The sequence below is a fragment of the Sturnira hondurensis genome, unplaced genomic scaffold (assembly GCF_014824575.4).
Source record: "Sturnira hondurensis isolate 20B ecotype Veracruz unplaced genomic scaffold, ASM1482457v3 Scaffold0013299, whole genome shotgun sequence".
Lineage (NCBI taxonomy): Eukaryota > Metazoa > Chordata > Mammalia > Chiroptera > Phyllostomidae > Sturnira > Sturnira hondurensis.
This window is the reverse complement of record NW_028085930.1, coordinates 5870114-5897234: the sequence shown is the minus strand read 5'-3', so window position 1 is coordinate 5897234 and position 27121 is coordinate 5870114. Positions and strand designations below refer to the sequence as shown.

At 44.3% G+C, this 27121-nt stretch overlaps 1 protein-coding gene across 1 annotated transcript in view; it reads left to right on the top strand.

Annotated features, from left to right (window-relative positions):
- The first annotated feature begins 8971 nt into the window (after positions 1–8971).
- The window catches only part of LOC118997558 (serotransferrin-like), a 42940-nt gene continuing 24790 nt past the window's right edge, over positions 8972–27121 (top strand). Inside the window, 12 exon segments of the mRNA XM_037061256.1 lie at positions 8972–9089; positions 10996–11168; positions 17246–17354; positions 18121–18297; positions 19028–19175; positions 19988–20043; positions 20577–20755; positions 21501–21678; positions 22781–22935; positions 23536–23626; positions 24218–24256; positions 25620–25778. Of these exon segments, the coding sequence (XP_036917151.1) occupies positions 9047–9089; positions 10996–11168; positions 17246–17354; positions 18121–18297; positions 19028–19175; positions 19988–20043; positions 20577–20755; positions 21501–21678; positions 22781–22935; positions 23536–23626; positions 24218–24256; positions 25620–25778 (1507 nt within the window). The 5' untranslated portion in view covers positions 8972–9046.

Here is a 27121-nt window from a genome sequence, read left to right as displayed (position 1 = left end):
CACATCATGGGGTGCCAGAAGGAGAAGAAAGAGAGCAAGAAATTGGAAACCTGTTTGAAAAACATAATGGCAGAAAACTTCCCTAACATTTTTTATTGTTGTTCAAGTACAGTTGTCTCCATTTTCACCACACCACAGCCCCCCCCATCCCTGCCTCCCCCCTCTGAACCTACCCACTTTGGCTTTGTCCATGTGTTCTTTGTACTTGTTCCTTGATAGACCTTCCCCTATTTTCTCCCATTATCCCTCTTTCTCTCCCTTCAGGTTGCTGTAAGTTCTTTCTTTATTTCAATGTTTCTGGTTATATTTTGCTTGCTTGTTTGTTTTGTTGATTAGGTTCCACTTATAGGTGACATCATATGGTATCTGTCTTTCACCACAAACTTCCACTAACTTGATGAAGGAAATAAACATATGAGTCCAGGAAATGCAGACAATCCCAAACAACATGAACCCAAAGAGGCCCAGGCCAAGATACATCACAATTAAAATGTCAAAGGTTAAATACAAAGAGAGAAGCTTAAAAGCAATAAGAGAAAAGCAGTTAATTATTTACAAAGGAGTTCCCATAAGACTGTCAGCTGATTTCTCAAACTCTGCAGGCTAAAAAGCATTGGCAAGAAATATTCAAAGTGATGAAAAGCAAAGATCTACAACTAAGAGTACTGTACCCAGCAAAGCTATAATTTAGAAGGACAAATAAAAAGCTTCTCAGACAAGAAAAAGCTAAAGGAGTTCATCACCATCAATCCAGTATTATGTGTAATGTTAAAGGGTTTTCTTTCAGAAGAAGGAGAGCAAAAATATGAACAATAAAATGGCAATAAATGCATATCTATTAAAAATTGCATCTAACCCCCCCAACCCCCCCCCAACAAAAACAGCCCTAGCCCTGACTAATGTGACTCAGTGGGATGGGCATCAATCAGACCACAATCCAAAATGTTGCCAGTTCATTACCAGTTAGGGCACATGCCTGGGTTGCAGGCCAGGTCCCCAGTTGTGAGTGTGCGAGAGGCAACTGATCAGTGTTTCTCTGGCACGTCAATGTTCCTCTCCCTCTCCTTATTTTCCCCTCTCTCTACAAATAAAGAAATAAAATCTCTAAAAAAACACCAAAATTTCAAAACAAGCATCTCAAAAACATAATCATAGATACAGAGAATATTTTGATGGTTGCCAGATGGGAAGGAGGTCAGTAGGATTGGCAAATAAGGTGAAAAGATTAAGAAGTACAAATAGGTAGTTATAGAATACCTATGGGGATGTAAAGTACAGCATAGAGAATAGAGTAGCCAAAGAACTTATATGCATGATTCATGGACATGGACATGTACAACACTATGAGGATTGCCTGAGGGAGTGGGTGGGTCTGGGTGAAAGAGGGCAAAGGAGGAAAATTGGAGCCACTGTAATAGCATAAACAATAAAATATAATTTTAAAAAGACTAAGTCATGAAGAACTAGAAAATCTGAATAGACATTTAACTAGTAAGGAGATTGAATCAGTAATAAAAAAAATCTTCCAGTGAAGAAAAGCTGTCGATATGCTGGCTTCACTGGTGAGTTCTGTGAAACACTTAAAGAACTACATTAGACTTCCAGGCAAGATGGAGGTGTAGGTAGACACACTGTGCCTCCTCATACAACCAAAAGAAGGACAACAACAATTTAAAAATGAAAAACAGCCAGTACTAATGGAAAATTGAACTGTATGGAAGTCCAACAACCAAGGAGTTAAAGAAGACACATTCATCCAGACCAGTAGGAGGGGCAGAGTTGGGCAACTGGGGCAGAGAGGACTTAAGCAAAGTGATGGTTGGTGGACCCCGGACACATAGGGTAGCGGCTGGCAGACCTAGCGAGGCAGTGAATTGTGGAGCACAGTGCAGTGCACAAGGCAGCAGATGGTCCCAGATTTGCACGCAGATAAATCAGGCAAATTGGGGAATGAGACAGACTGCGCAACCTAGGGTCCCAGCACAGGGAAATATAGCTTCAAACACCTATTGAAAACACTTGTGGGAGTTGAGGTGCTGGGAGAAACTCCCAACCTTACAGGAGAGTTTGTTGGAGAGACCCACAGGGTCCTAGAATGTACACAAGCCCACCCACCTGGGAACTACCACCAGAAGGGCCCAATTTGCTTGTGAGAAGTGGGGCAAGTGACTGAAATCCGACAGAGATAGCCCTGGTGAACACCTAAGGCTCTGCCCCTCACTATGTAACAGGTGCGTCAAGACAAAAAAAAATGGCCCAAACAAAAGAACAGATCAAAACTCCAGAAATAATACAACTAAGTGACAAAGAGATAGCCAACCTATCAGATGCACAGTTCAAAGTATTGGTGATCAGGGTGCTCATAGAATTGGTTGACTTTGGTTGCAAATTAGATGAAAAAATGAAGACCATGCTAAGTGAAATAAAGGAAAATGTACAGGGAACCAATAGTGATGGGAAGGAAACTGGGACTCAAATCAATGGAGTGAACCAGAAGGAAGAAAGAAACATCCAATTGAAAAGAATGAAGAAACAAGAATTCAAAAAAAAATGAGAGAGGCTTAGGAACCTCCAAGACATCTTTAAATGTTCCAACATCTGAATTATAGGGGTACCAGAAGAGGAAGAGCAACAAGTGGAAAACTTATTTGAACAAATAATAAAGGAGAACTTCCCCAATCTGGCAAAGGAAATAAAATTCCAGGAAGTTCAGGAAACTCAGAGAGTCCCAAAGAAGTTGGACTCAAGGAGGAACACACCAAGGAACATCATAATTACATTACCCAAGATTAAAATGAAGGAGAGAATTCTACAAGCAGCAAGAGGAAAGGAGACAGTTACCTACAAAGGAGAACCCATCAGACTGTCAGCTGATTTCTCAAAAGAGACCTTCCAGACAAGAAGGGCTGGAAAGAAGTATTTCAAGTCACGAAATGCAAGAACCGACATCCAAGATTGCTCTATCCAGCAAAGCTTTCATTTAGAATGGAAGGGCAGATAAAGCACTTCTCAGATAAGGTCAAGTTCAAGGAGTTCATCATCACCAAGCCCTTATTATATGAAATGTTAAAAGGACTTATCTAAGAAAAAGAAGATGAAAAATATGAACAGTAAAGGACAGCAAACTCACAGTTATTAACATCCACACCAAAAACAAAAGCAAACTAAGGAAACAACTAGAACAGGAACAGAACCACAGAAATGGAGATCACATGGAGGGTTAGCAACAGAAAAATGGGAGGAGGAGAGAGGGGGGGAAATGTACAGAGAAGAAGTAGGTAGAAACTAGACAGGGGGGAGGGTAAGAATAGTGTGGGAAATGTAGAAGCTAAAGAATTCATGACACATGGACACGAACTAAGGCAGGGGAAATGTGGGTGGGAGGGGGGAAGGCAGAGGGGAATGAATTGGGGGAAATGGGACAACTGTAATAGCATAATCAATAAAATATATTAAAAAATCAGGAAGTAGTAAGTGTTAAGGATGTGGGTAAACTGAAACTCTGCACTATAGGTGGGAATATAAAATATTATAGCCATTGTGGAAAACAATATGGAGGTCCCTAAATAATTAAACATAGAATTACCATATGACACAGAAATTCCACTTCTGAGTAGATAGCCAAAAGAATAGAGAGCAGGGTCCTAAGAGATATTTAGGCACCCATGTTTATATAAATATTACTTCCAATAGTTAAAATGTGGAAGCAACCCAAGTGTCCACTGACAGATGAACAGATAAGCAAAAATATAATAATATATACATATAATGGAATATTATCCAGCCATTTAAAGGAAGGAAATTGTTGACATATACTACAACATGAATGAACCCTGAGGACATTCTGGTAAGTGAAGTAAGCCAGTCACAAAAAGTCTAATATTGAATGATTCCACTTGAGGTACTGGAAGTAGTCAAAATCATAGACAGAAAGTGTAGTTGCTAGGGGCTGGGAGCAGGGGCAAATGGGCAGTTATTGTTTACTGTGTCTAGAATTTCAGTTGTGGAAGAGGAAAAGAGTTCTGGAGATGAATGGTAGTAATGGGTGAAATAATATGTTTGTTATTCCAGAAAAAAGTGAAAGTGGAAGAATAGATTAAATAAGATTGACAAAATATTGACAATTATTGAAGCTGGGTAAGGTGTGAATGATTATTGGTTACACTACTTTCTCTGCTTTTATTATTATTATTATTATTTTTAAAGATTTTATTTATTTATCTTTAGAGGGGATGGGAAGGAGAGATGGAGAGAAATATCAATGTATGGTTGCCTCTCGTGCGTCCCGTGCTGGGAACTGGCCTGCAACCCAGCCTGCAACCCAGGCATGTGCCCTGACTGGGAATCGAACTGTGCTTGTTTGGTTCACAGGCTGGCGCTCAATCCACTGAGCTACACCAGCCAGGGCTCTCTACTTACATATATATGTAACTTTTTTCATATATATGTAAAAGAAGAGGGAGGAAGATGAGAAGAATCTGAAAAAGATCTTAAACCATAGCTAGTCGACAGTTTAATTTACTTCTTACTGTGGAGGAATTGGAATAAACATGAGAACTAGACTATAGATCAACTGTGGTGGATATATGTCTACAAATCCTTAAGTATTCATTGGACTGTATATAATTTTTATTCCATTCTACTCATCCAGTATCAGGTTATAGAGAGCATTTAGGTAATACTACTGATAATTAACACCTGAGGTGGTCATAGATCTTGGTGCTCAGACTTGGGCAGACGAGGTAAGAAAAATCAAATACATGCTATTCTTACCATGCTATGCTACAACTTACACAAGCAACCAAATGTCTATTTTAGGGCTTTTTCAATTCCATATAAACTTTAGAATTATATTGTCAATCATAACAAAAATATAAAACATTCATTAGGAGTTTGGGAATACATTGCATCTATAGATTTGTTTTGGGAGAATTGACATCTATACGATTGGGTCTCCACTCTGCTTTGCGTATAACTTAAAGTTCCCTTAATTTGGGGGCATAACTTAAAGTTTCTTTCATTTTTCTCAGTAATATTTTATAGTTTGATATATACAAATTTTAGACATCTTTTGATAAATTAATTCCTAGGCATTTGCATATTATACTACTTTAAATAGCATTTTCATAGTCTTTTTCTTTGTCCATTTAACTTGTATCCAGCCTAATATTGCCTAATATTTATCTTTCTAATACTTAATCATTTTCTTAGAACTTTACACATGTACAGTTATATATCATCTGAGAAAGTGACAGTTTATTTTTTCCTTTTCAATCCTTTTACATATTATACATTTTCTTACTTGCCAATAATGGCAAAGATTGCAAGTAAAAATGTTGACTAGAAATAATAATAGACCTTCTGATCTTTTTCATGATTCCAAAGGGAAAGTTTTTATCCACCATTCCACCACTGCATATGACTTCTTTGGTGTAAAAAACATTTCTTTTGTACATGTGTGGGTGTCTATGTCTGTACACATGCATATATACATACTTTGTCAGATTAAGCAAGTTTCCTAGGACAAGTTTGCTAAGAGGTTTCAAAACGAAAGATTGTTGAATTTTACCAAATGCTGTTCCTATAAAGATGATCTGGTCATATATTTTTCTCCTTTACTCTGTTAATGTGATCAATTATAGTGATTGATTTTTAAATAACTTGCATTCCTGGAATAAGTCCAAGTCAGTAATAATTTAGTATCCCTTTTAGATATTGCTGGATTCAATTTGCTAAAATTTTGCTAGGATTTTTGCATCTATGTTAACAAAAGGTAATTTTTAAGTCTTTGTTATAGTATCCTTGATGGCTTTTGCTTTCAGACTATACCTAGTGGCCTTAAAAAATCAGTCCGGGAGTAATCCAGCTTCTTCTGCTCCCTGGATGAGTAAGTATAAGACTCTAATTTTTCTTAAATGTTTAGTAGATTTTGTCAGTGAAGCTTTCTGCCCCTGGACAATTCTTCGTGAAAAGGATACTTTTATAGATCCCCAGGGAAAAGAAAGGAAACCTTGAGAATCACTGTCGAGGGGCTTCTGAGCGGTAAGTCAGAGACAGAGAAAGAGAGGGGCAGTGGTACATGGCACTTCAGATCGCCTCATAGTTTTCTAAAAGGACTTTGCCCTTCGCTCCCACCTCTCTCACCACACTCTCCCTGAGCTGCAGGTCTCGGGGATAACAGGTCCGTGAGCACGGCAGTCTGTGAAAAGGGCTAAGGCCTTTCAGAGAAGAAGGGCTTATTTGTGGGGCAGAGTGCAGTGAGTGGGAGGTGGAGGAGGGACTGGTTTAAGCAGACAGAGGCTCTTTGTTTGCTCTGTTTCTTTGTAAATGAGGCAATATTTGGAAACAACAAATATTGGTTCCGAGAACTAATGCCTTTCTGCCCATCCTCTTTAGGCCAGCTACTCAAACCCTCTTCACGTCTTCACCCACGTTCAGCTCTCACTACAGGAGAGCCAATCTTATTGAAACATAAGACTTCCATTCAGTCTATGATGGAGGATTTATTTCATGACTTGGATTGTTCTGTAACTGGAAGATCTCTCATATTCATTTCCCCTCTCTCTTTCTCCCTTTCTTTCCTACCTTCCTCCCTTTATCCCCTCCTCTTCTGGATAAATAAAGAGAAGATCAATATCAAGAAGGTAGCTGTGGTCTGCAGAAGGCTGGGAAACTTAGGAGATTTGAGTTCAAGTTCCAGAGCTCTCTGAATGAGGAGCTGTCATTTTACTGTAGTGTTCACAGTTAAACAATGGGGGTACTGATTCCATCTCTTAAGGTGGTTGGTCAAGATCACAAGATCTTGCCCCAGAACAGTGCTTGGTACATGGCAGGCTGAAAACGCAATAATTTCATTCCATCTGAACATAAGCAGGTGCAAGCCTGAGGTTCTGCAGTTGGGGTACTAGACGGACCAGGGCCGCATGTCTGTGGAGAAATGGCAGGGCTGGGAGTGCCATTTATATCTTTCTCATAAGAGTTCCAGGGCCTCTGTGTGTCCTTGTTTCCTAGAAGAGTGGCCCTCGTAAGTGGGTATGTACACCCTGGAACCAGACTGCCTGATTTTGCATCTGATTTACCAGCTGACTTTGGACAAGTTACTAACCTCTCAGAACCTCAGTTTCCTAACCTCATCTGTGAAATGGGATTCTAATGCACCAACCACAGAGGGTTAGCATCCAGTAAAAGCCCTAAGTGTCAGCCATCATTAAGTGGTAAAAGAGGGACAATGAGTTTTCTGACTCCAGAATGTCTCTGGTGTAAAAACTAAGGGAGAGTGTCATAGGCCACCATGGATATGAAACACTGTCATGTTAACTTTTACCTCCACACATCCCCATGCTCATTACAGACATGGGCACAGCCATACAACCAGGGTCATACACACATGTACACCTCACAGCCAGCCTCACCCCTGCCTCCAAGGAGTGGGAGGCAGGGGGTCTGTTCCTGTCCTTCCCCCGAGCTAGAACTAGAGCCCTGGGTCCCTGCCCACATGAGTGAGTGGTGTGGGACTCCTGCCTGTCTCATCTTACCTTCCTCCACATGCCATGGGCTCTGTACTTCATCCCCTGCTATGGGCTTGGATCAGAGGGCTCCACTGAGGCAGGGCACAGGGTCGGCTGGTCTGGAGAGGGCTCAGCCTGGCCCAGTGATGCTCCTCCCTTCGAGGGGCTTGGGCTAGGCTGTGGGCTTGTCACTGGAGGTGCTGCCTCAGGAAAGTGTCCCTGTGTGAGTGCAATAGGGGCCTGGGGAGAAGAATCATGGTCCGCTGACCTTGCATGGCCTCCACCAAAGCTTCCCTGAGCTGGTGCATTAGCTTAACATTTAGCAACTCTTCTCCCCACTTCTGCGCAGACTCTGCAAGCTCACTGCAGGGCCTAAGGAAGGCGCCAGTTGAACGTGGACATGCCTACTCTGCACAGCACCCTCCCAGCCAGCTCTGACCCTGAATTTCCCTCCATCTTCAAGGTCCCTACATGAAGCCAGATCCCCACCCCTCAATGCCTTTCAATCATGAAAGGAATAGAAATTTATAAATGGATAAGTTAGTTTTTATGAATTTAAAAAGTTTACATGTTAGTTTAAGTATATCAGTTTAAAAAGTCGTATGTAGAATATAAAACTTCACTATTTTCCCCTGATAAGAATGTGCAATGAAAACCATTTGCAGACCACTTAGCTGGATGACCCAGGGCATTGAGATCTGGCTACAACCTCCCCTGGGCCTCTTTCTTTGTGCTCTGAACAAGAACAGTTTGTTCTGAGTCTCACAGGGTCCTGACCACATTTCTCGTGGGCACCTTCTTGTGGGAGAGAACTGGTTCTTTTCGATGACTCTGTCCCTACAACATGTCCAGCAGGCTGCACGAAGGGAAGGGAGATTTCCAATCCAGGAGACTAAACTCAGCAGGGCAAGAGGGGAGACAGCGGCTCCTCAGGTGGGCAGGCCATTAGGACCCCAAGAGCAGGGGACCAACGCCTGGGGGACAAGTGAAGGGTGTTGAGCCTGCTGTCTCTGACTGGAGGCCAGCTTTCTTCTTCTTTGACACCCTCTCGCAGGAGGGTCTTTGCCTGTCATTCTTTGGTTCTAGTCTGGATGAGGGACAGTTCCCTCCTCCACCTGTGTGGTATGAGCACACAGGACTGGTCAAAGTCTAGCGCTGCCGAAAAGGGACTCCGGAGCAGAGTTCCTCGACCCCCTCCTCAGGGCCCCTCACAGCTGCCGTTCTGCTCCTGGCACAGAGTGAGCACATTTTAACAAGGGACTGATTTTTCTCTAACTTCCGTCCAATCAGCATTTTTGTGCTGCATTCCATCCACGGGTCTGACCCAGAGCTCAGGAAATGGGGTGACAGGCGGGGGTGAGGAATGAAGGGGGAGGGATGAGGGGCGATTGGGCAAGCGGGCTGTGCAAACACAGGAAGTCAAAGGTTGTGTTCGGTCTGCCCCGCCAGGGATAAAGGGGAGCGGGCAGTGTGAGGCGGTGCAGAAGCCGGTAGGTTTGTGCCTGCTGCTCCGCAGCGCGCTGCCCCAGACCCTGAGAATGAGGCTCGTCATCCCCGCCCTGCTGACCTGCACGGTCCTGGGTAAGTGCTGGCGAGGGGAAGGCCCCTTACACCCCAGACCTCGGCACAACACCTGCTGGGCTCCGTGCTCTGGCTGGAAGCACAGGCGCCTTTCCTCAGCTCTTTGCAGCCGCACCTCTGCACCTGCTTTGATACTGCCCGGGACAGCTCTGCGCTGGTGCGCAACTGCTGATACCCGCTTGCGCCCGTTACTTTTCCACGCTCTTCTTGCCTCATGCTCCTCCTCCTTGTCCAGTAAATCTTGTCATAGTGCAATACAATAAATTAGAGCACTCCCGTCATAATTTGTCACATCCCTTCGCTGGGGCCTCTCAGTCAAGTCGAAACTGTCTAGGGTAGCATTCAAGGCCTCCGGGATTGATCTCCTCCTCTTCAGCAGTCTTACGTCTCCTGCAAGTCACTGGCACTGATAACGTCCTACCAATGGCTCATGGCTGTCCAGGGGGGTTGGGGCGCGGGATTCAAAGCCAGGCTTCTTGGGTCCAGACTTCGTGGGTAGTGCAGCCCAGACTTGGAGGGCAGGTAAGGATAACTGAGACTGCGGATCCAGGCACCAGCGGACTGTGCTGCACACATCCCTGCCATGGGGCCTGTCGCTGGATGGCCTCTCCAACTCTCATCACCTCCTGAGATTATTGGGGCCCTCTGTCCTCTAACTTTTGCCTGTCACTTATGGTGCATTTGCCACACCTGTAGAGACTTCCGCATTTAGTCATTTGTCCCTTAAAATATTTACCCTGAAAAGTTGGTCCCACATTATTTGCCTTTGCCCCACCCCTTCCCCATCCTCAACCCCCCACCCCCACCCCACAAGGACCTCACAGGGCTATGCAAGGTAAGTACAGGACTGGAGACAAATTCCTGACTATGGGAACCCCAGGAGGAGTGGTTTGGGAAGGGTCTGCCACTGGTTCCTTGTGCCTCCTGTGATCTCCCAGGGCAGAGCTGGGATAAAGGGCAGTTGGGGGCAGTAAGGTCCCTGTGGTTCCTCTTAATGCATTCTGGAGAACTGTGCCCCACCTGCNCTCCCCCCCCCCCCCCCCCCCCCCCCCCGCCTGCTGCTGCTGGTTTTGTGGCTATTTAACAGCTTCCCTGAGTTAGGTGATCTGTGAAGAGTGGAGATAACAGAGGGCTTTGGGGACAGTGCCAAAGGTCACATGATGGGGACAACACATCTGCAACCACAAGGATTTTAGTAGATACAGACATAGCTATCTTTATATTCTCCTAATTGCAGACAAAGAGACTGGTGAAAATTGAGGGGAACTGGAAACAGAGAGAACTACTGAGAATATGTGGAGTTGCTAGTTATTCTTGGGACAGAGAACGGCAGACAAGTGTCACAGGCAAATTCATGATCGCATCAGTCGTTGACCTCCACTGCCTAACCAGATGTAGTTGACTGAGAATATTACCTTCTTTGGTTCCCTGGGCAGGGACCACAGTTTGGAAGCTAGTCTCAGCCACTGATAACAGGCTGGGTGACACTGGGTAAAGCATCACTTTGAGCACAGTTCCCTTCTCTTTTAAAAATTCCTACCTTGGCTTCCTGAGTTGTGCCATTCAGCCAGTGCCTGAAAGTGGCTGAAAAGGCCCTGTCACATGGCTGAGGCTTATGCCGAATTGCAGTCCTGTGAATGAGGGGAAGAGGCATGGAGAACAGAGAGGAGCAGATTGTGATCTCCCACTGGGAACTGAAGGTCAGACCAACATCTCTCTGGCCAGCAATGGGTCACAAGTGAGAAACTGCCTCCCCTTCTCTTGTCCCCACCTCAGAATGCAGTGGAATCTGTACCCTTCATTGTTCATGGACAAAAGGGAAGGACAGGACACAAGGGATGTACCTTCAAGTCCCTTCAGAGGGCGCTGCTGTCTCTACCACAATAACAGGGCCTCTCTCTCCTAGGGCTGTGTCTGGCTGTCCCCAGGGAACCTGTGAGATGGTGCACCATCTCCAGTCATGAGGCCAGTAAGTGCTCCGATTTCCGTGACAGTATGCAGAAACTCCAACCCGAAACCGGTCCTCTCCTCAGCTGTGAGAAGAGAACCTCCCACACTGACTGCATCAAGGCCATCGCAGTAAGTCACTGCCGCCTAGAGGGGAGTGGAGGACAGTCCACACTTCCCCTTGCTCCCGGCGCTTCTTTAATCTGCACTCACACACAGGAGGCTGACGTGTGGGGCCGTCAACCCCACTGTTAGTAAAATCCCTTCAGAAATGGACGGAGGAGCGGCCACCTTTAACGAGTCTTGAAGCAAAATCCAATGTGCTCTCAAAGGGGACTATTTTGAGGCACTATGTTCTCTGAATTCAGGGAAAACCGAGAATGTTTGCTATCAAAATGATCACATAACATAATTTGGAAGTTCTTGCTATATCATGGGAAGTAGATGAATGATGTTCATGGGGAGGAGGAATACGGTGTCAGGGTTGCAGATGACAGCTGAATGATAGGATTGCAGGGGTTTTTTTCCCTGATTTTCCAAAATCCTCTTCACTCCTTCAACATTGTTCCTGCCCCTTTAAACCTGTGTCAGAGGCTGTGCTGGGCATTGGGGCTGCAGTGGATTTAACAAACATGGTCTTTGCTCTTGAGGAGCTTGCGGTCTAGTCAGGAGAGAAGAAAACCATGCAAACAAGCAGACATGTAATTTCAAATTGTGTGTTGTACAATGAAGGGGAAAGTAGAGCACTGTGACAGAGCTTTGGGTGTCAGGGTCATGTCCTTGTGTGGGAACAATGAAGCTGAGACCCCAGGGATGAGCAGGGGCAAGCCAAGGGCCAGGCTACAATACTCCAGGCATTGAACAACAGTGTGTGCAAAGGGCCTGAGACAGGGAGAGCTGGGCTTGCTGTAGGAAAGCCAGGGTGGCAGGGCAGAGCAAGGAGGAGACTGGAAGGAGCCATAATGTGCAAGAAGTAGGCTCAGCCAGATGGAGCCTGATTAGCTCAAGGATTCAGTGATTCAGTACAAACAATTCCTGTGTTCTGTTCATGTTTTTGTTTTTAAATTGGACCTCGGGTGCTTAATTATACCATCATGGCTAAATTATAACCCTCGAATTATGACCTAAGTTCAGCTTTGGTCTATGCATGCCCTCCCTTATTTTTAAATATGTTAATAATATGAAATAATACTATGCAAGAACCACCACAAGTTCTGAAAACTTCATTGCCGCCAATAGCGCACGTCTGCAGGGCTACCCTGCGGCAGCACTGGATTCTGCGGGAATGGCGCCACCTGGTGGGGTGTGACCTCCGGGCCTACTCTCAAGGGCCTGTGTTTCCCAGCCTGAGCAAACAGAATCCTGAGAGTTTTTTGCTTCTTATTTCAGTTTTAAGACTTATATAGGTTTGTGGGAGTGACTGATAGTCTTGCTTCTTGAAAAATAATAAGCTTAAAATTACTATATTTTCTGATACTTGCTTTTCTCTCTCCAGTATTATGCTAAGTATCAGTCATGTTGAATACGGCTATTGTTCATTCATTTTTGGAGCTCTACAGTAGTCCGTTGTGTTAGTATACCACTGTTTATTTGTTCTTTTCTGGTCATTAGGCATTTGGAGTGTTTTCAGGTTTTGTTACTCTAAGTAGAGCTTAAGGATATTCTTATACAAATCTCCTGGGACATAAGAATTAAAAGATTGTTTTGAGCATATATACAGGGGCAGACTTGCTGAGCCATGGGATATGTATGAGACTTTTAAAACAATGCCAAGTATATGATTTTTTAGCAATGCAATATGGTTATTTCAATTTCCCTTCCACTAGCAGTGTGAGAGAGGATAATCCGTGTCACTCTTGGTGAGTTTGGTACTTACCATTATGAAATAATCTCAGTCTCTGGCAGTGCTTCTTGACTAAGTGCTGATGCGCACACACCACATCAGCTTTCTTCTGTTTAGCATCCTCCTGTACCTGTCTGCATTCCTTGATTTTTAACTTTCTGCGGCGAGCTTAGCTTCAGACGTGTCTCTTGAAACTATGTATTGCTGGATTTTGTTAATGCTATCTGACAGTTTCATTTGTTTTATATGGTAAATTAGAGGATAAATAATTATTGTTATTATTAATAAATTTGGACTTATTTCTGACATATTACTTTTTAACTTCTCTTAGTCCTGCTTTCCCCCTAATTCCTAATTATTCTTTTTCTGATTTTTAAGAACTTAGTTTGTACATGTATGTTCATTTGCATTGCTTTCCTTTTATTGTACTTACCAGCCCCCCCCCACTAGTGGTGAATTTAAATAGTTTATATTCTTTAATTATTTCCCCTAAATTTTTGTTACATATTTTTAGGTTACTAAAGTGTTACAGTAAATTAAAATGAACCCCCCTCCCCCCACCAGCCTTGCCAAACAATGAAAAAATTCTGCATTATAATAGCTCAAACCTCCCTCTCCCCTGTTTAGATATTACTATGTAATATTTTATATCAATCTTTATTAAGCCCACAATGTAGTTACTTCATATATTTGCAGCCACTATATATTAATATAAGTATATATCTAAATATTTGAATTAATTTATTTTTAGAGAAAGGGGGCGGGAGGGAGAAAGAGAGGGAGGGAAATACTGATGTGAGAGAGAAGCATCTCATGCACACCCGGACCAGGGGCTAAAGCTGCAGTCCAAGCCTGGGCCCGGACTGGGGTCACACCAATGACCTTCCACTTTGCAGGGTCATGCCCACCCCACTGAGCCACACTGATCAAGGATAAATACAAATATATTCATATATGTCTGTGTTTGTGCGTCAATGTATATGTGTGTGTGTACACACATCCAAAAACTCAAAAAGAGGGAGGGAGGAAGGGAAGGAGAGAGAGACTATTTGGATTAACCTACATTTTTGCCATTTAATATATTCACCATTATTTTTCATATTTCAGAATACTCTCCTGGACATGTTTTCTTCTTGAAATATGTCCCTTTGGTGACCCTTTAGAGTGAATCTCTTGGCGTTAGCCTCTCCCAGTTGCTTGTTTTTTGTGTTAGAGATTTGACTATCGTTTCTGTAATGTTAGCAATCTTGAGCGTCTTTTCATGTGCTTATTGGCCATACATATAAATTCTTTGAAGAAAAGTTTATTCTAGTCCTTTGCCCATTTTTGAATTGGTTGTCTGGTTTTCTGTTGTTGAGTTTTTAGGAGTTCTCTCTATATTTTTGAATGATAATATTGCTGAATACATAATTGTAGTTTGACATTTTCACAGTGTTTAAAAATATTCTACTGTTCCCTATTTCCACTGTGATCTTTGAGGAGTCTTACGCTGTCCCATCATTCCTTCAGTGATCACCTCTGGATAGTTTTGAGGTTTCATTCCCTTAGTCTGCGATGTTCTACAGATTCACTACGGTGTTTCCAGTTGTGGAATCTTGGTACTTACCCTGTTTGGGGGTGATTGGATCTATGGAGTTATGTTTTTCATCAGTTCTGGGAAATTCTGAACCATTATCTCTTTAAATATTGCTTTTTCTTCAGTCTCNGTCTTGTGCTGTCCCGTCATTCCTTCAGTGATCACCTCTGGATAGTTTTGAGGTTTCATTCCCTTAGTCTGCGATGTTCTACAGATTCACTACGGTGTTTCCAGTTGTGGAATCTTGGTACTTACCCTGTTTGGGGGTGATTGGATCTATGGAGTTATGTTTTTCATCAGTTCTGGGAAATTCTGAACCATTATCTCTTTAAATATTGCTTTTTCTTCAGTCTCTCCATTTGTTCTTTTAAATACTAGGAATCCAAGATGACACATGTTAGGCCTTCTTTAATCTAGCCTCCCTATCTTTTTAATCCTTTAAAAATAATTTCCATCATCTGCATCTCTTTTTGGCAGCATTCCAGTATAAATTCTATAGATAAAGCCTCCAGTTTACTAATTTTCACTTTAAACATGTTTAATCAACTTGTTTCCCATTCATTTACTTTTTTTCCATTCATTTACTTTTGATTTCGACAGTTATATTTTTGTGTCTAGAAGCACCAATTCATTTTTTCCCCTTTTTATTTCTGTAGTTTCCTTCCCACAGGCTGAGGCCTGTGATTGTAGCCTTCACTGTGTATCAAATACCTCACAGGTAGCTCTTCTCCACTGCATCTGACAGTCTAACCTCTATACCTCTTAAGGGCCCAAAGCTGTTCTTCTTGTTGATGACCATGCATTGTGCCTTACTGTCATCTGGATTTGGTTATCTGCACCTAAGTCATGTTTGATTTTGATACCCCAGCCCCTCTGCTGGTTCAGGTTCCCCTCAGAATCTCTGCTGCTCTAGTGGATTCCCACTGAATTCCCACTGAATCAGGTGTTGGCTCCTTGGTTCCTGAGGTCCTGAGGCTCCAGTGGTTCCTGTCTGGGATCCTGGTGTCTTGTCCAAGAAAGACCCAACCTCACTGCCCTGGGAAAGGATCTTGTTTATTTGCTTATTTACTTCAATTTTACAATATGTGTGGTAAATGGACAGAGTCTCTGAATATTTTCTTGTGATGCCAAGAAAGTCTCAAAGATTGTTCCATATCTGGTGTCTAGCTGTGGAATGAAAGTGAAAGTATTTAATGGCATTGAAATGTACACTTATAATGGCTAAATGGTAAATTTTATGATATGTATTTTACTAGAATAAAACAACAATAAAAACAATGCCAACATCAAAGAGAAAAGTTTCAGCTAGACAAATACATAGGTTGGCTTACATGATTATTTCATTTCATTTAGGAACACTATTGTCTTATCCCCTACCTACATAACATGACACAGACCATGGAGCTATTGCTGCTGCTTTGTAATTTCATCCATTATAACTATTCATAGAGTACAGGCAAAGGGCTTCTAGAAAAAAACACTTTGATTAAAGATATTTGAAGAAAAAAGGCAACAGAAAAGTCCATATGAAAAACAGAGCTTCTCACTCTAAGAGAAAATAAATTGTAGCCCTGAGTGGGCTGCTTAGTTGGTTAAAACATTGTCCTGCACACCAAAAAGCTGTGGGTTTGATTCCCCATGAGGGCTCACACCCTGTGTGGTCAGGGTACACAAGGGAGGCAAACAATCGATACTTCTGTCCCCTATCAGTGTTTCTCATTCTTCCTTCCTATCTCTCTAAAATCAATAAACATATCCTTGGATTAGTGTTAAAATTTTTTTAAGAGAAAATAAATTATAGATACAGTGAAAAGATGCCTAATATATTTAAAGGGAATTATTATTTTAAAGTTGAAACAGAAAATAAAATACCAACAACAACCAGCAAGTAACAGTGTAATGGAAAAAATAAACCCATTCAGCCTGGATTTGAATCCCAGCTTCCCTACTTACTATGTAGCCTCAAGAAGGGACTTAAAGTGTCTCTATTTTTTAATGTGTAAAATACAGCTGACTTGGACAGTGGTGAGCTCATGTCTGAGCAGACAAGTAAATGAACAGTGGGCCATAATGGAAGTAAATATCGTTTAGCACTTAGTGTAGAGTGAAGCAAGAAGTTGAAACCCAGAGAAACACTGAATCCATGAATGAAAGACTCCTGCAGTTATATGGACCCAGGACAGGAAGGTACACTACTGAGCACTGAGTCAGAGTGGAGAAGAGTGTCGTCAAATCCCCACTGGCCCAGAAGGAGGGCTTCACAGTGACTTCTGAGAGGCCTTAGCAGAAGGACCAAGATAAAGAGGTCACCAGAGCAAAGCACCGGGATTTCCAGTGTAAACATGTGTAAAAGCATGGCCAGGCAGGCAGACCTGAGTCATTGGCTGCAACCTCCCTCAGAGCCTGCGGTGCATGGGCTGTGTGCCCCCTGCCTGGTTTGGGGAAGGCAGCTTTCCCCCACGAGGCCTGCTGGGTGAAGCCTCTGTAACTCAAGTTGATCCCAAAAGGTCACATGTGGTTTTCTAGGATAAAAGCAAGACTTCTCAGCAGCGAAAAGAAAAATGATTTCTTTCTTCCTCTATGCGGCAGGAACAGGGATATGGCGGCCCAATTCCCTCACCAGGGTGCTAGAGTCCAATGAAGCTTGAGTTAGTGTGTGATGTGGCCAAGCTGATGGTTTTCCCAGCCCCAGATCCAAGAAGCCCTGCCAGTCAACCTCACTCACCTGGGTTTAGGTGGTCTTTTCTAGAAGGGAGGGCTTCACTGGTGTCTGGTCTGGTTTTTTTTCAGGACAACAAAGCAGATGCTATGACACTGGATGCGGGTTGGGTGTATGAGGCGGGCCTGGCTCCCTACAATCTGAAACCTGTAGTGGCAGAGTTCTATGGCTCAGAAGCTGGTAAGTTTTCCCCGGGAACCCCAGAGAGAGTTTGTGGCCATTGTTCTCCCCTGAGAGATGCTTGTTCTCTCCTGGTAGAGTCTTGTCTTGTTCAGGAGGGTGATGGAAGAGTGAGTGGGCTCTACTGACTTGTGAGGCCTCTGTGCCTTTGGGCTGGTTGAGGGCTGGTGCAGCTGACACTGACCTCCTGGGCCAGGAAATGTGCTCCCTGGAGAAACAGAGCAGCCTGGGTACAGCCTGACCTGAACCATTAGGGTTTAGAGCTGTATACAGAAGTCTCCAAGAACCACGGGTGCCTCACTCAGAGGAGAGACCACACTGGAGCACACACATGGAGTCCCAACAGCCTTGTGACTTTTCTGAGGGTAACCTCTCCATCCCTGCGCCTGTGTCAGGGGACAGGAAATAGGTGGAGTCAGGAATGTGGCCTCCATGCCACAGCTCCAGTCTCCTGGTAGGCTTGGGTTAGTAGGTGTAGGCAGAGGGGTCAGACAACCTGCAGGGCCAGGGTAGGAAAAGTCACTGGGGGCACATGTGCACATGGTGTCTTGCCTGTGTTTGCCTGGAGGGTTATTGCAAATGTCCCCTCTGCAATCCTTTCTTTCCCCCAAGACTAGGAAACTGATTCTGACCCCTCCCTCTTTACCGCCCAGCCCTACATGAGTGTGGCTGGTGGTTCCCCTTCCCTAGTCAGGAGCCCAGCCGTGATGAGCAGTGTTTCCCTGAGGCCCAGGTTGCAGGTCTTCCATTCACGCTGTCTCTGCAGATCCACAAACCAGCTACTATGCTGTGGCCGTGGTGAAGAAGGGCAGCGACTTCCAGCTGAACGAGCTCAAAGGCAGAAAGTCTTGCCACACAGGCCTTGGCAGGTCCGCTGGGTGGGTTGTCCCCATAGGCTTACTCTATTCGGAACTGCCTGAGCCATGTGATTCTCTTCAGAAAGGTAAGCGGGCAGGAGGGTGAGGGCCCTCAGGCATGTATTCCTTCTGTAGGTGCCCACATAGGCCACCCTGAGGTCACTCAGACATAATCATGTCTGATGACTCTTGGGGTGGAGGTGGGAGGTTAACCAGCTTCAGACTGGCCAGGTCTGCTCCACCAGCAGCCCTTGGGAGCTGTCGGCTGAGTCTTAGCTCTCAACACCCCAGCAGAGAATGTTTGGAGGGGTGGGGGTGAGGGCACTGGGCCTGACAGAAGGTTCAGGCAGGTCCAAGTTTGCTGCGCCCTACTGTCCCCTTCCCTGGGGTGCTTTCCTTTCTCCCCCTCATGTGTCTCCGACTCCTGGAGTTTTCTCTGGTGGCCATCTGCTGGCCATGCAGGCATGCACCTGCCCAGGTGGGTCTGGCATCTCTTGGGCATGACTCCCAGAGGAGACCCCTGTCTGCATTGTTCCAATCTGACAAGGCAGGGAGGGGCTGTCAGTGACCTGAGACAGGCCTTTGTTGGTGGCAGGCAGAGTCAAGTTCTGGAGGAGGGGAGGGGAGGTCAGGGGTTAACCTGGTCCTTTTTGACACTCTGATGTTGAGGAGGGACCACACACAAGGCCACCTGGGGATGGGATGCTGGTTTTGCTCTGGTTGCTGTGTGTTCACTCCTGAGCCTGGGCCTGGAGCTGTGACTGTCCCTGGCCAGGCTGGCTCACATCCTTTGTTCCACATCTTTGTGTTGAGCAGCAGTGGGCAATTTCTTCGCGGGCAGCTGTGTTCCCTGTGCGGATGGGACAGCCTTCCCCAAACTGTGTCAACTGTGTGCGGGAAAAGGGACCAACAAGTGTGCCTGCTCTAACCACGAACCATACTTTGGCTACTCGGGTGCCCTCAAGTGAGTGAGACTGGCTACTGGTTCATAGCAGCCAAAGTGTTCAATGTCCTCAGGCTGGGAAACCCTCCTGGAGCACCGCAGAGCCCAGCTTGCAACAGGAGTGTTCAGGAGGCCTAATCCCCTCATAGTGACTCAGAGGTCTAGCTGGGTCTCCCCAGCCAGGCCAGTGCATGCTCTTGTAGTGTGACATTGATAAAGGAGGCCCTTTATCAAAGACTCCCCTTTCCTGGGGACTTTTGCATTTCCCCAGAGCCCTTGAATCTGGCCAGTGTGTCTTCTCACTGGACTGGGCAGAACCTGAGGGGACGAGCATGTCCCCAGTGTCTGGCCCATTCTTCAGTGACTGGCCCTTCGTTTTCTATTGCAGCAGTCCCTTGCTCAATGTACTGGCCACTCTCCTGCCTCCCCTCCTGGTCTCTATGCAGATAGCTCACATGGCTTCTTTCTTGCCCCTTCCTTTCCCTTGGTTATATCCTCCAGTTTTATAGCCAGCTGAGGGTACTTCTCCATCAGGAGATACTCTGCTTTTATCCTCCATTTCAGAAATTTGAAAACTCTTCTCTGTTCTAAAATATCTTTAGTGTCTTTTTACTGCTTTGCGGCACAGAGTGAGGGACCTCCAGCTCCTGTGAGCTCATCCCTTTGACATCAGTGGTATCAACACCCCATGGTGCTTCCTCTGCTGTGCGATGGCAAAGAGGCTTCCACCAGGCTCTCCCCTTGTCCCAGGGTTGGATAGTGGGATCAAACCCTCAAGCCCAAGGAGAAGGATCTGTCCTGAAGAAAACCTCCTAATGTATTTCTTCTCACAGGTGTCTGATGGATGATGCTGGGGAGGTAGCCTTTGTCAAGCACTTGACAGTATTCGGTAGGTGATAGAAGAATTTGCAGATCCCCTCCAAGCAGTGGGCCTTCTCTTTTTCCTGCCTCCTTTTTCATGCTCAGCAGTTAGACACGAGCACAGTGTGTTCCTCCTTTATCACTGTTTGGGTTTCTACCTGTGCAGAGGTATGTGGCTGGAGGGTTCCCACCTTGACTCCTGGGCCTCTTTCCATCATTCAATCTCTTGGATGTACAGGGACCCTTCCTCCTTTTAAGTGTTGCCCTAGTAAAGGATTGGGGGCAGGCCTGGCCAACTATGGCCTATAGTTGGCCTGTTGAGATGAGACCAATTATGGGATATGGGGCAGTCACCCTTGCACTGGGTATCAGAAGCTTCCTTGCCAGTAACTCTGTGGGATCTTGAGAAAGTCAGGTTCCTTATAGTCTCTGGCCCTCAGTATTTGCTCTAGGCTTCTTAGCTTGTACATTTTATGATGCCATGGGATTACAAGGGAGGGGGGGAGGACCATAGCTCACGGCTTTGTCTGCAGTAGGTTCTTCTGGGCTTTCCTTCCCCAGAGGCCCTTACAAACCAGGCTGAGAGGAACCAGTATGAGCTGCTCTGCAGAGACAACACCCGGAAGCCAGTCGACAAATACAAGGAATGCCACCTGGCCAGAGTCCCTTCCCATGCTGTTGTGGCCCGAAGTGTAGATGGCAAGGAGGACTTAATCTGGGAGCTTCTCAACAAGGCCCAGGTACCAAATCCACCACCCTCCTTCCTACTTAGTGGTCCTTTGCTTGGATTGGGGGAATTTCTTTTGTTCCTTTATTGCCACTATAGAATCTTCTGTTTTCAGGACAGAGTGGGAATTATGCCACATACCTTCCACTTACCTGAAAGTGCCCGGCAGGAATTTTTCTTAGTGGCACAGAGCCCACTCCTGCTTTATGGTTTTCCAGACCCCTACATTTCGGATCAGTGATGTAAAGATGTTCTTTATTGCTCCATTCCATTTCTTTCCATCGAAATCAGGCCTTACAAGGCAAGGGCAAACACTCCTTCCCAGAAGGACCTCCCCAGAAGGAAATGATCTCTTTCCTGATGTCTGTCCACCTGACTGCAAGGGAGCCGCAGGCACAACCAGCTTTGCATCCCCAGAGCAGCAGAACGCCAGAAAGGAGCCAACTATCTACCACCCAGCCCTCCCATCCACCCACCAAGAGTTTAAGTGGCAACCACACAGTGTCAGCCCCTGACAAATTCTTTTTTTTGTAGTCATTGAGCCATGGACCCAGCCAGGGAGACAAGCACAGAAACATCCAAGGAAATAGGGTTGGGAGGGGAGTGCTGGGAGTATAGAGCAGGCCTGACTGCTCTCTTTACTGGCATCTTGAAAATGTCAGTTTAATTTAGTTTTCTGGGATTTTAAGTTTTCTTCATAACCTACTTTGTCACTGTAGCCACTCATTGTTGTTTGTTTGTTTGTTTACTACACACAGGAACATTTTGGCAGGGGTAAATCTGAGGCCTTCCAGCTCTTCAGCTCCCCTCATGGGAAAGACCTGCTGTTTAAGGACTCTGCCCAAGGGTTTTTAAAGATCCCCCCTAAGATGGACGCCAAGATGTACCTGGGATATGAGTATGCCACTGCTCTTGAGAACCTGAGGGATAAGACATGTGAGTACTTGGGAAGGACCGTGTGATCTTAGGAGCTCGGGAACCTGCCCTCATGTTACCTGTTCTACCCATTGGACAGATGCTAAACGGCACTCATCGTCATGAGATGGGCCTGGACATCCCCAAAGGACATTAAAGGAAATGCATTCTTAAAATGATACTATTTCCCTTGTATAAATCAGGGTTGCCCCAACTACTCTATGAAGTCAGTTAGCCTGGCACAAAGTCAAAGAGAATGGAATTAATTGCATATCTGCAGCCAGTACATGGTCAACATGTGGCCTAGTAAGGCTGGAGCTCCGAACAGGTCCATCCTGTTCTTAAATTTCCTCGGATCACTAGAGATTTGTTTGATCATTTACTTATTCAATAGATATTTATTATCTGGCAATAAGTTGTGCTAGGTGCTGTGTATATAATGGTGAGACAAATATATATTAGGTTCTGCTATCATGGAACTTTTTTACCAGTGGAGAAGACAAATGTTCAATGGATAGTAATTCTATTGAACAGTTGATTAAAAAGGGGAGATTTACTCAGAAGAAGCTAAAAAAAAAAACCTAAAACAAACACAGAACAAAATATCATGGTCCCATGAAATCATGAAACAAAAACATGTCCTTTTGTTAAGGTAAGGCTTTCCTGAGGAAGTGACTCTTGAGCTGAGTCTGAAAGTTAAGCTTGTGTCCATTTATTCAGTGGACATTTATTATATCAACTACGGGCCAGGCACTGTCCTCAACAAAGAGGGTGCTATGGAGAAAAAGACAGGGATAGCCCTTGCCTGACTAAGTTTATGTCCTCTATAGGGAACAGAAAATAATCAATGAACAAATAAAGAAGAACAGCTCAAGTGGCTAAGTGTTATCTCAAAAAGAAGAGAAAAAAAAACTAGCCTGGAGTGATAGAGTGCCCAGTAGTTGGGAGCATGATAAGCAGTCAACCAAGACTTAATTGCCTTTGCTTTCTAAGATGACTAATTCCTTGAATGGGATCTGTTTGGACAGATCCCAGCATTTTCATTAATACAGTTAGTAGCATTTATAACCAGCAGGCAGCTTCTGGTGTCTTTCTAAATCCCATTCTCTTTCTTATGCCCTAGGCCCACTTGCTCCCCAAAATGAATGCCAGAGTGTGAAGTGGTGTGCGGTAGGCCACCATGAGAAGGCCAAATGTGACGAGTGGAGTATAAACAGTAATGGGAAAGTAAATTGTGAAGCTGCAGAGTTCACCGAAGACTGCATTGCCAAGATTATGGTATGTCACTCACATCTCTACAAGGCAGTGTCCCTGCACTGCTGCCTGCCTGTCCCTAAGGCTGAGGAAGTATTCCTGGGAAGGAGATGAAAACCCAGGAATATTCATATATGTGGGCAGCTAACTCACTGGGAAAAATGAGTTAAGAACCTTGACCTCACTGTAGGAGCCCAGCCCTACAGGAGCGTCAGTACTTCTGAGCTTATGGATCTGATGGGCTCCTTGGGGCTGGGCTCCACTCATCTGTCTCACAAAGGGGAATTCTTGGTGTCAGCAGGTTGTTGTGGGAATGTCTCTGAGATAGTGTGTCCTATTAGAGGACAGGCAGACTGAATGTGGGTCTTTGCCTCTGAAGAAACTAAGCAAGGCACCCAGAATTGATCATCCATTCATGACAGTTTGGGTGAAAATGACAGTACATTTTATTTTCTGTGCTGGGTGTACCTGGCCAATCCTTTGGATATCCAGAACTAGCAATGGCTGTCTCCTGGGTCATTCATGACCTATGCTGGGAAGGCTGCTTCAAGGAAACCCGTGGAAGAGCAGATGGGACAGTAAATGTCCTCTTTTCACCTGCTGTGTTGTGTTGTGTTTTTGCAGAAAGGAGAAGCTGATGCCATGAGCTTGGATGGAGGGTTCATCTACATAGCGGGCAAGTGTGGTCTGGTGCCTGTCCTGGCAGAGAACTACAGTAAGTAGGGGAGTTGCCCCCCGGTGTTTTACTTCCTCTAGGCCATGAAAACAGGAGATGGGAAAATCATAGCCTGATTCATACCACATGCACTATAAAGCTCTTGCTTACAGAGCACCTCCTATTTCCCAGGCTCTGGGCTCTCTAATCTCTAATCCCCACAGTTACCTTGAAGGATAGATCTTCTATCATACCATCCACCAGGGGAATGGAGGCTTTGCACTGTGAAGTTCCAGCTACAACAGGCTTCAATGCAGAAGGCGGATGGGATTCTCACTTGGGATTTCTGGCAAATCTTGTTGCTTACAAAACACACTTCTGCTATCGCCCTGATGCAAGGACTCAAGTGTAGTAGGCAGGGACTGACTCCAGAACATACAGAGCAGGAAACTTGAAATTCATAATTTTGGGCTGTATTCCATAGGCCAGTGAGTTAAAGTGAATTTCCACAATCAAGAGAGCCTGGGCTTTGGGGAGATTTGTGATATGTAGTTTTCCTGGCTCTTTTTATTCTGATCTACAACATGAGAAAGGCATGATTTTTAATCTATAAATGAATATTTAATGACATCTTAATTTTCTCCTCTCCAGAAACTTATGACAGGAATTGTGAGAAAACAGCAGAAAAAGGTGAGTTGGGATTGGTAATCTCATGAGTTTAAGATAAATTCCATTGATTTTGGGAAAGGGGAAGGCAAGTTTAAATTAAAATCAAAAGTAGAAGGCAACGAAAGAGATCAATTTTTAGAATGCAAAAGAATCATGGAAAGGTAGTAATTGGTACTGATGGTTACTCTTTTACACTTGCCATGACCTGCACAAAAGATGTCCCATTTAATCCTGGAAGGTGAGTCTTATTGATGTATAAGAGGACCAACAACTGAGAGAGCTTACAAATTGTCTAGGCTCCTATATTCAATAAGCAAATCCACACCCTCCTCACTGTTCCTGACTGCCTTGCATTACATTAGGCCTGCACAGTGTCATATGAGAGCACCAGTGAGGAGCCTTTCATATTTGTGGCTGGCAGGAAGGAGGAGATTGGCTCACACAGACAGATGTCTAGGAGTATAAATTTACCAAGTCTCTGGGCCGGGCTGGGCTCAGAACCCAGGCCAACCTGGCTCTTACCCAGAGGTCTGGCTGGGGTGGATCTGGACAGATGGGGTGGGAGCAAGTCAGGAAGTCTTACACCACAGTGGGCACTGGGTCCCAGAACCCCTATGCTCAGGCCTCTCCAGGTTACTTCCCAGCTACCCATGTGCAAGTCTGTCCTGTGACTTCCTCTGACTGCAACCTCCAAGCCTTCTTCTATTACTCAAGGAGCCAAGCTCATTAACAGAACATAGAAAGGCCCATTCTTATTCTATGGATAATATAACTTCTTTGTTTTTCATTATAAATAATTTATTGAGTTAAGTTAGAAAGTGAAATCTTGGGTTCATGTTCTACTCCCAAGTTAAAGGATCAGCAACTACCTGCTGCTAGAGATGGCAGGTGACTTTTGACAGTTTCCACTTCATATATTTATTTTGGTACAAACCTGTATTTTGCATATCACAAAATACCTGGCCAGAATATCCACTGCAGTTTATTATTCATGTACTACTCTTTACTAACATTGTTAGTATATAAAATGTTGGAGTTACATGTACTCTTCCGTATTCATTCCTCTGATATTGTACAGTGGAGGATGAGTTGCTGATTTACAGTTTCAGTACCTTTGTGCCTTTGGGAAGGGTCATATATCAGCCATTGCTCTGCTGATAATATATTCTTACTACTTTGATTTTTTCAGTTCAGATTAATCTCCACCTGACAGGGTGACTTGGACTTCACCTTACTCAGTTATTGGGAAGGGCCCTTTCAAAGACAACAGGAATGATTCAGAATAATTTTGCTTCCATAGGGAGATGGCAGGGTTTGACTGCAGAGAGACACCCTGGAGGACCTAGAGATGTTAATACATCCTTTTTTGGTCTCTTTATGGTAGGGTATTTTGCTGTGGCTGTGGTTAAGTCATTGGGATCAGATGGCCTCACCTGGAACTCTCTAAAAGGCAAGAAGTCCTGTCATACTGGAGTAGACAGAACCGCTGGCTGGAACATCCCCATGGGCCTGCTCTACAACAAGATCAACCACTGCGAATTTGGTGAGTGCATCCCAGGAGGTCACTGTAATCAGGACAGGGCAGAAAGAGAGTGGTATGCACTAGAAAGAGAATAGTATGGTACAAAACCCTGCTGTGGCCCTGGATCTATAAAATTTGGTTAAAGAAGACCTTAAGAAAATACCTAAGAGAGATAGGAGGGCTGGAGAGATGAATTGGAATGGTTCTCTTTGGTTGCACATAATGAATTACCTTTCTCTCTGCTGAAAAAGAGGAGAGGTGCGCAGTCCATGTTGATATAATCATTGGAAACCCAGGCTCCTTCCCTTTTTCTGCTTTATGGTTCTGAGCACGAGGCCTCCAGCTTCAAGGTCAACCATAATTGCCATCACATCCACAATCCAGGAAGCCTCAAGGAGCAAGGAGTAAGGGCAACTTAAAGTGTATGCCACCTACTGTTAGCTTCTTGAAGAAGCCATTCAGGAAATCTAACCCAATTACTTCAATTAGCTTCTCACTGCTCAGAACTTAGGCACATAGTCCACTCAGCAGTAAAAGAAACTGGAAGTGTCAACTGGGCATATTTTTGCCCAAATAAAACCAGATCTTGTTAGGAAAATTAAAAGTAGAATTACCATAGGATCTAGCAATTCCACTACTGGGTATTATGAAAAACAAGCAAAACACTAACTCAAAAAGATATATGCACTCCCATGTTCACTGAAGTGTTATTTACAATAGCCAAGACGTGGAAACAATGTGTCTATCAATAGATGAATGGATAAGAAAGACGTGAGATACACATGTACACATACACACACTGGAATATTATTCAGCCATAAAAAATAAAGGAAATCCTGCCACTTTTGCTATGACATGGATTGACCTTGAGAGCATTATAGTAAATGAAATAAGTCAGACAGAGAAAGATAAATACCATATAATCTCATTTATATGTGGAATCTAAAAAAAAAATAAGAAACCAAACTGACCTATTAGATACACAAAAGACATTGCTGGTTGCCAGGGGCCAGGGGTGGGGTTTGGACAACATGGGTAAAGGGGATTAAAAGATACAAATTTCCAGTTATAAAATAAGTAAGTCATGGGTGATGTGTAGCATGGTGACTGAAGTTAACAATGCTGTGTTGCATATTTAAAAGTTGCTAAGAGTGAGCTTACATTTCTCATCAAAAGAAAAAGAATTTATAACTATGTAGGGTGACAGGTGTTAACTAGATTTGTGGTGATCATTTCACAATATATTCACAGTCATTATGTTGTACACCTGAAACAGATAATAATGTTAAATGTCAATTATATGTCAATAAAATAATTAATGGAGAAAAACATTTAAAAACTAGAGCTTTGTTGTGAAGGAACTA